Source organism: Callospermophilus lateralis, chromosome 10 (genome assembly GCF_048772815.1).
Source record: "Callospermophilus lateralis isolate mCalLat2 chromosome 10, mCalLat2.hap1, whole genome shotgun sequence".
Lineage (NCBI taxonomy): Eukaryota > Metazoa > Chordata > Mammalia > Rodentia > Sciuridae > Callospermophilus > Callospermophilus lateralis.
In genome coordinates, this window is record NC_135314.1 from 78,015,304 (window position 1) to 78,030,161 (window position 14,858).

The following is a 14,858-nucleotide window of genomic DNA, read 5'->3' on the forward strand; positions in this document are numbered from 1 at the left end:
GGAATGGAATAGGCATGAAAAAAGTAACAGCATGATGATGAATGAAAACTGCGCTTCAGATCTGGAGACATTGTGGAATAGGTCAATGTAAAACTGGAGTGTGACTTTCTCTTTCAACTGCTTCTTAGATACAATCATTCGGAAAACTGGCCTTGGTATTCTGTACTAATGGAATACCTGAGGTAATTAGCTTTACTAACAGAAAAGATTTATTTTGGCTTGCAGTTTTGAAAGTTCTAGACCATGATCAGTTGGTCCCATTGCTTTGGACCACGGCAAGGCAGCACATCATGGTGGGAGGGCATGGTGGAACAAAACCACTTGTCTAATTGCCAGGCAGCAATAGAGGGTAAGGAGGGGGCGAGGGTCCCACAATCTTCTTTAGTAAATGCCCCCTAAAGACCTCCTACCAAGTTCTACCTATTAAAAATTCTCCTGCCTCCCTATAACATCACCCTGATTATCAAATCTTTAACACTGGGTCTTTGGGAGACATTCGACATCCAAATTATAGCAGTTTTCTTTTATTTTCCTCCATTTTTTAAAGAGAAGCTGAAAATTTAAAATTTATGTGAGGTTTCCAGATTTTTAAAATCTTGGCAATTAACTTAAACATTTTTGAAAGAACATATGGCCCAAAACTGTACAGACTATGAGGCCAAGTAAAATACATCTGTGGGCTGGTTCAGATCCTAAGCCATACATTCCATGTTCTGCTATATATTTCCATCAGATTTGCTAATCCAAAAGTGATGCAAAAAGGTATTCTAACCATAGAGTAAAGTAAGTTTCCAGTTGTATTAATTTTCTGTTTGTTTCATAACAAATTACAACAAATTTTGCACCATAAAACAGCACAGTTTATTATCTCAGTTTCTGTAAATGAAAAATTTGGGCACTTCATGACTGAATTCTCTGCTCAGGGTTTCACTGATGTCAACTAGAGGTACAATTTTTGTCTGGGGTTCACAGTTCTCTTCCAAGTTCACTGGTTGTTAGCAGAATTCACTTTGTTGCAGTTGTAAAACTGAGGTCCCATTTCCCTGGTAACTATTGGCCATGGACTGTTGTCATTTCCCAGAGGCTGCCTGCAGTGGCCCTGATGCAGTTGATAGCACAGATGTGTGCTCTCTTCTAAGCCAGCTGGCATGTGTGTCTCTAGTTTCCACTTCTGCAACTCATTGGAGAAAACACTATGCTTTGAAAGGGCCTGATTAGGTCAGGAGTGCACCTAAATAGCTTCCTTTTGCTATATAGTTAACATAGAAATCTTATTTTTTTTTTTTTTTTTTTTTACAAAACAGGAAAATACCGTAGAAACATAAAAGGATCACATGCCAGAGGAAATTTTTAAAGTAAACACACACTGGAAAAGTTCTCCTTTACTAATTAATCAAGAAAATAACAAATTACTACTTTCTTTTATCTCATCCTGCTAGAGTAGAAGGAATAAATTGGGATAGTCGTTCTAAAAATCAGTTTCATAGTCTTTAAAAAAATTTTTTTTTTTTTTGTAAAGGGGATTGAACTCAGTGGTGCTTAACCACTAAACTATGTCTCCAGTCCATTTTGTATTTTATGTTGAGACAGGGTATTGCTAAGTTATTTAGGACCTTGCTAAGTTGTTGAGTCTGGCTTTGAACTTGAGATCCTCTTGCATTGGTCTCCTGAGCCACTGGGATTTCAGGTGTGTACCACCTTGCCTGGCTCCGGCCATTTTTACATTTTATTTTGAGACAGATAGTAACTTAGTTGCCAAGGTTGGCCTTGAACTTGAGGTCCTCCTGCCTCAGCCTCCCAACCCTCTGAGCTTACAGGCATGTGCCACACATCCAGCTCAGTTTAGTAGTAGCATATGTTACAGTTGGAGAGACAGTATGCATGAGTGGATTAATACATAGATAGACGAACAAGTGTATATACACTTGTATAAGTTTGTATTTATTTAACAATTATTATAACCCTATGACATAAATACTATTGCTGTTTTCATTTATCAGATGGAAAGAGCTGAGGCACTACAAAGTGTTATTGGTAGTTATCTCTGTAAAAAGATTACATGAGGATAATAACTATTTCCTCTTTATTCTAATTTTTTTCATTTTGTAAATTTGTAACAGTTTTAAACAGGGAAAATAGTAATAAATCTGTCTTAAAGTAAAGACTCACCATATATTTATAGTTGTTGTATAAATTAGCATAATTGTTTTGAAAGCAAGAGAACTGTGTAACTTCTTTTGAATGGCCAAACTGCAGAAATGGAATTAATGAACCATTTAGAATGCCCAGATAAGGAATAATTTATTTTCTTCCTTTCCCAGAATATTTTGCCACATGTTTAATAACATTACTTATAAGTAAAACCTATGATTAAAGGAGGTGAGAAACAGTCATCTAGGCTGGGAATAAGAGGTGAGGGCTGGAATTTCCATGGTATACATTAGATTCATTAAAATACCTAGAAGATTAGCAATTGTATTTTTCCCTTATTTTAAAAAATTAATATTGTATACCTATGTCTCACAGAACAAGTGGTTTAAAATAACATTTTTTATTTCCACCACAGAAAGTACTATAATGCTTTTATCAAGTATCTATATGATTCTTTCCCCATTGAAAAAAATTTTTAAACCTTAACTTTTTAAATTGTTTTTACTTCAAAATTATATTTTTGTTCAGTTATTTCTTAATTTTCCTAAAGCACTTTTAAATTTAGTCTAATAATTTATGATTCCCTAGTATTAGTATACACAGCATAATTTTATAAAGACACCTTTGTATCACATGATAGCTATTTTTTAAATGTGATCCTGTTTTGGGGGTACCAGGTATTAAACTCAGGGGCACTCAACCAGTGAGCCACATCCCCAGCCCTATTTTGTATTTGATTTAGAGACAGGGTCTCACTGAGTTGCTTAGTGCTTCACTTTTGCTGAGATTGGCTTTGAACCTGCAATCCACCTGCCTCAGCCTCCCTAGCTGCTGGGAGGGTATGCTCTTTTTAGATACCTGAAGTATTTATACTAAGTACCATATCCAGCCTTCTAATAAAATCACACCTACTTAGGTCCTTAAAAGGAAAAGAACAGCTAGTGCTGCTGAACCAGGGGAATCTGTTGTTCACTTTTAAAGGAGTTAATTGGAATATGTAAATATTTTCTTAATGTAATTGCTCTTGCCTTTACCTATTCCCAGTTTGTCTTAAGAGTTGATGTTATGGGCACTGATTCTGCACACATTTGACTTTGGTACTAGCAAATTATTGTATATAGCTTGAGATATTTGCAGCACTTAAGAAAATATTTGGAACAGAATGAAATATATATTACTTTATTTTAACATTAGGTCAGGATTTTTAAATTTTTAGTATCCAAAATATTACTGTATTTAATAATATTTGTCCTACTTACTAGACTACTTCTGAGTTAATATTAAAAACTAATTTGAAAGAGTTAACCATTTTTTTCTTCTTGTAAGTGTTCCAAGACCTCCATCTGAAACCATGGGTAGTACTGAACCCTATGTACACTGTGATGTTTTTACCTATACATACAGATGTATGATAAAGTTAACTTATAAGTTAGGCATAGAGATTAACAGCTACTAATAAAATAGAATAATTACAACAGTGTACATTAATAAAAGTTACATGAAGATTGTGTCTCTTTTAAGAGTCAAAACAGATTAATATTTTTAGATTGCAGTCAGCTATAGGTAGCTGAAACCATGGATAGCAATACTACAGATAATGGAGACTACTGTATCAGATGATAACTATTTGTAGGGTTCTTTTATAATGTATTGAAGCAAAAAATGGCTTAAGAATCATACACTGGAAAGAATAGAGTCAACCTCTGCAAATAGTTTTCAAAATGAAGATGGTATAAATTCAACAATAGTGCAGTTAAAGACAGAGGTAGTATTGTAAGATTGCCGCTTCCAGTATGGCTATTAATTCAGAAAACCAATGAGAAGTGATGGGGAATTGAAAAAAAGACAAAAAGACACATACAGAGAGAAAGCTGGAACCAGGTGGCACACTATCCTTTGATGGAGGAATAATGACCCAGAGCTAGCTCAGCACATTCATTATATAGATTTTATCATCAAAAGATTATTTGTGGGTCTGGGGTTGTAGCTTGTGGTGGCAGTGGGCTTACCTAGCATATGTGAGGCACTTGCCTCGATTCTTAGGACCACATAAAAATAAAAAATAAAATAAAAGCATTCCATCCATCTATAACTCCAAAAAAAAAAAAAAAGGTTATTTGTAGGAAAGTTGCAGGAAAGCAGACAGACTTGAAGGTCGCAGTGAAACTTGCAAGACATTGAGGTTATCTTGTTATGCCCAGAATTCTCTTTTCCTGGGAATTGGTGTCTGAGCTCAAGGTTCAGATTGATATAGCTCTGTACCTTGGCATGGAGCCTTCTCAGGCTGGGCATCACCATAGCAACTGGGCCATCTTGATCTGCACCTTTACACAGGCAGTTTCCAGTGCAAAGGCAGCCATGGGGCAGTCAGAGGTCATGATTCAAATCATCATTCTCTACATAAGATGTTTAGGTGATTTATGTCAAAAAAACAAGCTGAAATATTTACTAATTAAGGGATGAGACCTGATGAGACAGTGAGGGAAAAAGCAAAAGGATTGTTGCTGTTTTAAAAAGGAGAGTGATTGGACCATTGTGGACTTTTATGTACTCCCTGAGTACTGCCAGGGGTCCCTCACAGGAAGAGAGAAATGCTGTTATTGAATACTTCACAACTCTTTGGGAAGCATCATTTATTTTATTACTGTGAGTGGTGTGTGGAAGGGAAAAAAGTTCTAGGTAAGGCAGAGAATTTAGTTTGTGCTGTTATATAACAAAAATACTGTAGACTGGTGACTTAAACTGCAAACATTAATTTCTCATAGTTCTGAAAGCTGGTAGCCGAAGATCAGTTGAATTGTGAGAGCACCATCCTCACAACCTAATTCTCCTCAAAGGTCCCATCTCCAAATATTATAATATTGGGGCTAGAATTTTTGACATATGAATTTGGGAGGACACATTCATTCATTCACATGAGCAGGTATGAATATGTTATGATGAAGCCCACTATTATGTTAAGCATAGTGCCCCAATAAAAAAGTTAATTTTTTTTAAAAAGTTCCTTATGTGACCAACTTTGTTCCCCTTTTTTCCCAAGTCTGACAGCCATTGATGTTTTCCACTTTTACTTTGTTTGCCTTTTCTTGAAATATCATACAACTTCTTCTTAGCCTAGTGTTTTTGAGGTTCATGGGTGCTGTCCTTTGTATTGTTGAGGAGGAGTAGTCCAGTGTATGAGCATACACCACATTTTGTTTATCCATTAGCTAGTTGATGACCAAATTGTTTCAGTTTGAAACAGATGGAAATAGTGCTACTATGCATAGTCTTTTTGTGAACATGTTTTTCTCCCTCATGAGTAGAGAGCTAGAAGTGAATTGCTGAGCTGCATAACTTTTTTTAGAAACAGCCAAACCATTTAAAAAATGACTGTACCATTTTATATTCCTGCCATTATTGTATAAAGGTTCTGATTTCTTCACATCTTCACCAATGCTTGATGTCAATCTTTCTGACTATAACCATTCTTTTGGGTATATTGTTTAGTTTTAATGTCATTTCACTAATGATGAATGATATCCCTTAAAGTCCACATTACTTTTAATAAAGAGATATTACTGTAGCTTGAAACAGTTCTTGGGATTCTTATTCAGAATTTGTTAGATGAGTTGCCAACCATATAAAGGAAATATATTTTTATCATTTATTGATGGATATCTTGCTTTAATTCTTATTTCTTTGAATACTTAAATATATAATGAGGATATGTTACTTTTTATATATCTGATAGACATTTAAAGATGGAAGTTAGGTTTTTATTTGCATTGAATCTGAAGTTCAAAAGGCTGAAGGTGAAGTTTGTGAGTTGTCAAATCATAATTAAAGCCACAAGAGTGGACATGATCACCTAACAGGTTGAGTAGAAGCCTGACAATTTGTAGAAGAAAAACTTGAGTGAATCCAATAAAACATTTGAGGGGCTGCCCTGAGCCACAAATCTAGGAGGTCCTCGGTGAAGCACGTTAAGAATACTGTTGATTAACAATTTATTCGTGGCTACCTACCTGCATAGGTTGACTTTTACATTCCTTTTCATTGATTTAAAGAGAACAAGTGTGTTTTATAGAAAATTAAATCTTCACGAGGTCAGTAATGCCTTGTACTGTTTTTTCTTTTGACTCATTTGAGTAACTATTATTTATTTTTTCCAGAGTAATATGATTTTTAATCATTAAACATCCTAGTCAGGTTTTACTAATTAATGCCCAGTTTGGTATATTATTCTGATTCTCTTATATATATTGTAAATATTATTGATTTTATAAAAGTCACACCAAATATGTGCTTTTTTTTAAATTTCTAGGCAAATATTGTGGTCTGGGGTTGCAAATGAACCATTCAATTGAATCAAAAAGCAATGAAATTACAGTGCTGTTCATGAGTGGAATTCATATTTCTGGACGAGGATTTTTGGCTTCATATTCAGTTATCGATAAACAAGGTAATTTTCATCTTATACAATGGTTCCCACATTTTGCAGTTTCTGACAACAACAACAACAAAAAGAAATGTTTCTCTTAGTTCCTGTTATTTGAAATTGGAATAGAATAGAAAGACTGAATAGTCAATAATATTTATACAAATTTGACAAAGTTAGATCAGTTTCAGAATTCCAGAAAAATAAGTGTCTTACCTTTTTCACCAAGTCCACATACTTCCTTTTCCTTAATAGATGAAATACTAATTTTTCACTTTTATAAGATTGGAACACAAACTTTAATAACTGTTCTTATACCTGTGAATTATTGAGATGTACCATTTTCAATTTAAGTCTCTATTACCCATGGTTGATGACTTCATATTTCTGTGTTAAAGACCCTGTTACTGTTTTTTGCAAAGAATAGGCAGGTCCTCCTACCACTAGGAGTACTCTGGTAAGTGCTGAGTTATTTTCTGAATTGTTAATTTTAGGATGCGAAGGGGAAAGAATTAAAAGCAAGGCTATTAAATAGAATAGAATAAAAAAATTGCCTGAATCTCTAAGATAAAATGGAAGTCATGCACGAAATTCCTGATGTGTTTTGGCTATTATGGCTTGCATTTATTCCCCTTTGCTATTAGAGGTACCATCATGAGAAAGTTTAAGAAGTATTTCTAGTACAGGACATATCAAAACAATCACTTAAATCAGAAAATAGTTGAGTGTGTGAGTATATTGAATACTGGGAATGACTGAGTATAGAGAACCTGTTTCTCTTTTGCAGTGGTAGGTATTTGCACTGTATGTCTCATTAAGAGTTTCATTTAGAACATGATAGAGGCTACTCTATTTGAAGAAGAATCTGCATTCTCTAATTCATAATCAGTGGGACAAGGTGTGAAGCCTTATTTCTCAGAAAAAATAAGAAAACTTGTTAGAATGGAACATGGAAGGAAAATAAGTGGAAACATTATGCTAGATGAATGATTAATGTTTTGACAAAGACAGGAAAACTAAGGTAATAGTGATGTTATGGAAGGATACCAAGTATCCCTGAAATCAAAACCTGTCTCAGCCACTTGCTAGCCTGCTGATTTGGCAAGTTATTTCACCACCGGGTCTCATATATCCGTGAATGTGTCAGTTGTGAGGACTAAGTCTAATCAGACATATATAGTGTCTGCAGGCACACAGCATGGTAGGCACACATGGTGGTAGTTTCCCTCATGCACCACTGTAAGCACACACAATGCATTCTTCCCCACCCCATTGTCTACAGGGAAATTTAGAGAACAGAGTGACATGATAATAGTCATAGTTCTTTCAGTTTTACTCCTTGAAAGTCTTAGGTTGATAGGTGAGAAGATTAAAAAATATGAATGATTTGCTTCATATTCTTAAGTTTCTTGGTCTTAGTAGTGGGTTAGATATTTTGATTCATATTTTCCCCATTCTCTTCTTGTTATTTATCAAGATGAATATTTCTAGAAAATAAATAACATCTCTTTCTTTTTCTTTTCTTTTTTTTTTTAAGCTGTTACATTAGACATTTATATATGGAGTTTTTGGCCCACAGAGACCTGAATGTCCTGCATTAAAAAATTGACAGTGCTCTCAGATAACAGGATCAGTATGTTGAAGACTTACAGATCCTCTCTGCCAAACATAAGTAGCTATGCTGCTATATTTCAGGTTTTTAATCAGGAACTTCTTGATAGTAATACTTTCCGAAGTGATAATCATCTTGGGAAATCCTCATTGCACAACTGTCTCCTGAAGTCTTAAATTTTTTGCTTATCCTATCCCATTCATCAAGCATTTGTTTCCTTTGAACATAAATAAATTGGCTAAACTATCTTTCTAGAGAACACTGGTTGAATTCTTATTACTTCTTGGGTGGCCTTTCAGTCACAATTTCTTGTAATGACTCATGTATTTTGAAGGCTGATTGGCTTTGTTTGAGCTCCTCGATATTTTTTTTTTTTCGTTCAGGAAACATAGCTACCACGATGAATTCCGTGAATATTTTTAAGTAACATGTCCCTCACTTAGCAATCTACTTGAAGATTTAGAGTATTTTAGACTAAAAGAGTGTGAACAATCTTGCTTCAAAAGCTACTTATTTGTTGTACACTCCAGCAAAGACTCATTAATGCTACATGGTATGTGCTGTTGATAGAGTCACAGTTTTATCCAAGTAGACTAATGTTTGTTACTTTGCACAAGACTCCTTTGCAAGATTGTATTCTCTTATTTCCTGATTATGCTTGGTACTGTGCAAACAGCAGTATTTAAGACATACACCATCATGCCTTCATAGGGCTTACAACTGATTGCGGTTATGATAAGTTGTGGTTATGATAAGTATAAATGATAGGAGGCCAGAGGGGGTTAGGGGATGGAAAATTGATAAAGAGCTGAGATTTTCTGAGGAAGCTACTTTAGCTTAGAACTGAAGGATTAATTGGAAATTCCAGGCAGACAAGGAAGAACATTCTAGGGAAAGAACAGTAGATGCAAAGACCTGATGGTAGGAAGCAGCTTTGGAGGAATTGCGGGGAAAAGCCCTTGTGGCAGGAGTGGAGTGAGTGGAGAAGATCTTGCTTATAGTGTCATATAGAAAATAGAAGGATTAGAGCTTTTTCCCAAGAGTGCATAGAAATTGATAAAGCAGAGTAGCAATATGACATGGTTTTCATTTTTGTTTTTATAATTTTCCTTTCTCTGTGAAGAGTTGATCAAAGAGAAGAATAATATAGGAAGATCAATTAAATGGCTATTAGAAGAGACCAGATAAGAGATGATCGAAGTAAGAGGTTGTCTTATGAACAAAATACAGAATTATATCAGTTTTTAAAGATATCGCAACTGAGCATATCTTCTACAGGAAGAATAGTCCCTTTTAAATTAGGATTCATCTTCTTTGAGGTTTTTGTTTGTTTGTTTATTTATTTATTTTAGCAATTTAAGTTATAATAATAGACTTTGGACAAAAGGACACCTTCTTGAATGAAACTCAGAACTACTGTGGTGCCTTGTCATGTCTTGGGCACTGTCCCTAGTGTCCTCTTCTAATTCTGTTTTGTATGCTTTTTTTTATACTTTTTAAATACTATGTCTAGTTTTATAAAACTTTCTTTTTTTCTGTGTTATTTTTAATTATCTTTGAGCAGGAGTTTATAGCCTTTTTCTTTACCAGTTTTCCTGAGAAGTAGAATCGACCAGAATAGAATAGACCAGAATTCACTAGTTTATCTACCAGTAAAAGAAAAAATTTCTATTTCCCAGTGGGTAGCAAGGAAAGAGTCATAAAAATATGAGTCAACACTTCCAATAAATATGAGGATTAGTATTTCTAATCCCAAATGGATATAATCCCATGAAATTTTAACTAAACTTTCTGAAAAATTAAAGATTTGTGTGGACCTTTGAGGGATCCTGGACATTCATATTAACAGCCACTGTTAAGATGTTCTATGTAGAGAAACTCCCAAGTTATTACTGGTCTTAACTGTAAGAGGCAAAGTCAATCACTCAGAGGTCCAAACTTGGTAGCTCAGACCTTTGTATCTAGTTTGATAATAACTACTACTACTTTTTCATTCTTAAAAAAAAAAAAAAAAAAAAAGAAAAAACCCTTAAAAACAGCATTTACCATTAGACTCAAAGTTATAGATGTGGGATCTGAATTTCTGTTTTTTAATCTCTTCAATGTTGGCCAGTTTCTAGGATCTCAACATTTCTAGGAGGATTCTGGGAAATGTTTTTTTAAAAGTTATTTTATAGAACAGTGAATTTAGGAGACATGTCTGCATTTGCATTGAAAGGCTCAAGTCTTCAAGGCAGCTTTTTATTTGAATGTGGCCATATTGGGTTGTTATGTGTGTTTGCATGCACAATTGTAAAGTGGTTATTCTGGAATTCTTTGTAGAATATGGAACCATCGCTTTAAGAGTAATGTGCAACCTCATTACTTTAGAATTCACTTATCTAAAAATTTGTAATGGTCATTCTAAAGCGTACCTTTTTTTTTTACTGGAGGAAAATAGCAAATAGTTTAAATTTTTCTGTGAAACAAAATGACCCAGTGTAGATACTAACATTCTTCCTGATTGGAACTCATAAGCACTTGTCCATTCATTGCCTCTGCCTCAGAGAGTCTGATAACAGTGTGCCTAAGACTTGTCAACAGTCGAGCCTGAAAAATATTCCCATTTGACAGGGTTATTGTCGCCATATGATAGATTATTTTTAGAATTAATGGTAGTGATATAAAAATCTTGATTGCTGCATTCTTTAACTTTTTTTTTTTGCAAATGTTTTCCATTTCTTCCATCTTACATCAGATTACATAAACTTATAAATGAAACAGGCAGAATAAAGAACTCCTTTCTAATAGAGTTCAAATTTCTGTAACTGATTGTCCCCCCAATACCCCTCAACCCACATGGAATGTTTTTGGTTTTGAAAACAGAGTGTGAATTTTTTAGATTGCTGCCTTAACTATGCAATAATTTTATATAGTCTGTTTTTTTTAGAGTATTACTCTAAGCCAGATTTCTATTTGTGATTTTTATTGTGGGTTTCAAACATTTTAAAACTCTGAAACAAACTCATTTTAGTAAGATCTTATTAATGAAGTTTTAGTTTACATTCATATCTTTTTTAATATTTATTTTTTAATTGTAGTTGGACACAATACCTTTGTTTTATTTATTTTTATGTGGTGCTGAGGATCGAACCCAGGGCCTCTCACACACTAGGCGAGCATTCTACAGCTGAGCCACAAGCCCAACCCTGCGTTTATCTTTATATCATTATTTACAGGAAAATGAAGACTGAATATGCGTAATGTTTGTGTATATAATATAAAATGCCAAAAATAACCATTTTAGTGTTAATTTATAAAATGAAGGTGTTTATGAGCAAAGTGTTACCAATTTAGCAAAGATAGAGTTTAAAACAGAATTTATCTGTTAAGGTGGTTTTAATAAAAAGAGTCACTTCAATACATGGAAAGAAGTTTATATCAAGGTGGAATGTAAATATCCTGAAGCACACCCTAATGATTGCAGTCTTTTTGTGTCTTTTTTTTTTTTTTTTTTTTTTTTTTTGAGTATGTTAGGAATTCTGTAAAGGAAGCACACATGAGTTGTGTTTGTGCTATCTTGTGGCTGTGTCCTTCACTATTGGTTAATACTGATGTATTTGTTAAAAGTGTCTTAGATACTGTGTAGGTCACCAAAGAATTGTGCTAGCTTATAATATGTCTTATATTTTTAATACAGGAAGTTACCAATCAACCAAGAGTTCTTTGGCTCAGTTAGTATGGAAATCAGGAAAGGGTCAGATGCAGCTCCTTTGCTGTGACCACCTCTCCGCTCTTAGTGTTGCCAGCTCTTAGAGTTTCCAGCTTAACCTTGGGCTTCTTTAATAAATTCAAAATAACAATCTTGAGGCAAGGAGCAATTTCATTACAATGAGGCTTTATTGGGCTGTGTTTAAGCCTAAAGGAGGCAGTGCACGAGACAGGGTTCTGGGACTGGCTCTCCCAGGATGTGAGGAATGAAACTTATAGGCATCTTAAAGAGGTGGGTGCACACAGGCCACTCAGCTGTTATACAAGTGAATAGAATTTCTGCGGCATCTTGCCAGCTTCTGCTCTCAGCACCAGGATTTGCATTTGTTATGTCCTCCTACACTCCACTGTCATGAGATGGTGGAGGTGCTCACCACAACTGCCCCAGGAGGCTATAGGATAATACCCTTGCAAGCCAGGAGGGTCATCACATGCCAGGTCTGGCAGTGGTGGCAGCAGCAGAAGCAGCAGCATTGGTGCTACAGGTTGTCCTTATGTCCGTAATAAGAGAAGCAGCCTTGGATGCAGAAGTGGTAGCAAGGATGATTGCTGTTGCAGTGGCAGAAGTGGCAGGAAATGCTGGCATCTGCTGACACGTCTCAACCATCCCAGCTACAGCTGTGGGAAGTGCCTGGCATTACAGGTGTGACAACCCCGATTCCAACCCCAGTCTCACCTCCACCCCATCATGCAGGCTCAGAGCTGCTGCCTAGTTAAACCCTGGGACAGTGAAGGCCATCCACAAAAATAGCCGTTGTTCAAAATACCATAGACAGGGCATTGGGCCCCTTGTGGTCTATCTCAATAGGAATTTAAGCATAAAAAAGAGTTTGTTTTGACCCAATTAACCATAGATGGCTTATAGCCTATCAGTGTGATTTATTGCTTATACACCTGAGCCATACATAACGCCATTCAGAAGAAAGCATTAATTTTTTCATCTGTAATATAATCCATAGATGGATTATAATTTTTTCTGAAAGGAATTTAAAATTTCATCTCCACTCTAATTATGTAAATGGAGAAGAGGAAGAATACCTAGTATAGGATCTGGCACTTTCTAAATGCTAGTTTATTCTGAATAGGTTATGTTCTGTGTATGTAAATCTTTCATAACAAAATTGCACCTGGTACAAATCATTGCCAGATTTCTATCATGGAAAGGAGGAATTAGCCTTAAGGTCACACAGTAATATTAATAGTGTCAGGAGAATTTAGCAGCCAGACCAGCCTTATCCCACATCCTCCAGCACTTGAACAAAGGAGACATCACACAGCAAGCTGACAGGGTGTGGATTATGAAAGCAAGAGTACATCATATTCCTTCAGGCTCTTGAAAATTTTGTAATTAGTTATTCAAAGAACTTAGAGCAAATATAGGAATAGAATTTTACATATATATTATCTTTATGTTTTCTCACTTCTGTTAAACACAGTAACTTAGTAGTCATACATCATGCTTTATGAGTTAGAATAAATACACTCAGGCTTCCCTTCCTTTATAAGTCAATGTTATCAATTGTGCAAAAATAATATGCCACAGCTAATGTAGATGGTGTTGCATTGTTGTAAAAATGGCTTCTAATACTAATGAGAGTCTTTTCAATTCGTTCAAGAATATAAAACTATTGATTGGGAAAAAACATAAATATTTTTCTCAGTTCAGGAATCTCAAAAATACCAAATGCCGTTAATCAAAAATATTTCTTGAGAGTAACCAATGTGCTGTTATTTTTTGGATTGATTTAACAAATAAAACAAGTATCATTTTTACAATATTATGTATGGATCAATTTAAGATTTCATGTTTAAGTAAATACTTCATGAAGCAATTATAAAGTTCTCTAGCCTTTGCATTTATCATGAGAATTCTTTTAAATTATACTTAAATTTTAAAAAGCCTGTGTATATGAATTATGACAGATAGTAATATGGCTAAATTTGGAGTTGTCTTAGAAAACTGGTATTAGTATCTTCATTACAAAAATCATGAAACTCTTTATCCCTTTGTTGATTATTGGTTTGCTACTGTTCTTACATTCTCTCGTGCTTTTCCTCATAGTCACACCACCCTGCCTTCACAGTCACATCTGAGACTTGCCTCCTCTTGTATGGTTAAGGAAAGCAGATGAAGGGGAAGGTCAGAAGTTCTTTTTATAGGCTTTCCAACTGCTCTCCCTTTGGATTAGATTACAGTCAAGACTGGAATGGACTCTACAGATGCTAATTCTCCTTTAGGTTGAACAAGGGAGAGAGTGAGTGCCTGTCTGCTTCAGATGTTTTGCTTAATATTGCTGCATCTCTTTGTCCAGAGGACCCTAGTGAAATGTGCCATATTAGTATTTTATGTAATTACAGATGTGCCTCAGTCTTTTGTATTTATTAAGTATTGGACTAAAATGACCTCCCCCCGCAAAAAAAAATTCTATATAGAGGCTCATAGTTAAAACTGTAGTAAATTACATGCTGCCCTACATCTTGAACAGATATATCACTGATTTTCTGGTATTATAGGACATAGTAAAGTAGATTTGGCATAATTGGGTGCTTTATACGTGTTTAGTACTTAATGTGTAAAGCCATCTTATAAGTTGCTCAGTTCAGAAACCTTACCATTTTTCTTTGACTTTTCTTTTTGTCTCAAATTCATAGCCATCTGCCACTCTAGATGAATGTGTCTGTATATCAGAATCTAACTTCACCTGGACAGCTCCACTACTGTCTCTCTAGTTCAAGGTACCATCAACACTTGCCTCAATTATGTCAGTAAAATCCTTAGTGACCTTCGTTTTTGCTCTTTCCCCTTCAGTCTACTCTCAATTCACTGTTTAGAGTGATCTCATTAAAATGAAAAGTCCCATCTCCTTCTGCAAAATGTTTTTACCACCAAGACCTTATAGGATTTGTCTTCCTGTTACTTGTCTG

General features: G+C 35.0%; 1 protein-coding gene across 4 annotated transcripts in view; it reads left to right on the top strand.

Moving 5' to 3' along the window:
* Dcbld2 (discoidin, CUB and LCCL domain containing 2) overlaps positions 1-14,858 on the top strand; it is an 85,248-nt gene that overhangs the window by 39,839 nt on the left and 30,551 nt on the right. For 3 of the 4 annotated variants that reach the window (XM_076867476.2, XM_076867477.2, XM_076867479.2), the window contains one exon: positions 6,458-6,595. The exons of the other annotated variant lie outside the window; for it this stretch is intronic. In XM_076867476.2, coding sequence (XP_076723591.1) covers positions 6,458-6,595 — 138 coding nt within the window. The remainder of the gene's footprint in view (positions 1-6,457; positions 6,596-14,858) is intronic. 4 annotated transcript variants of the gene reach the window in all.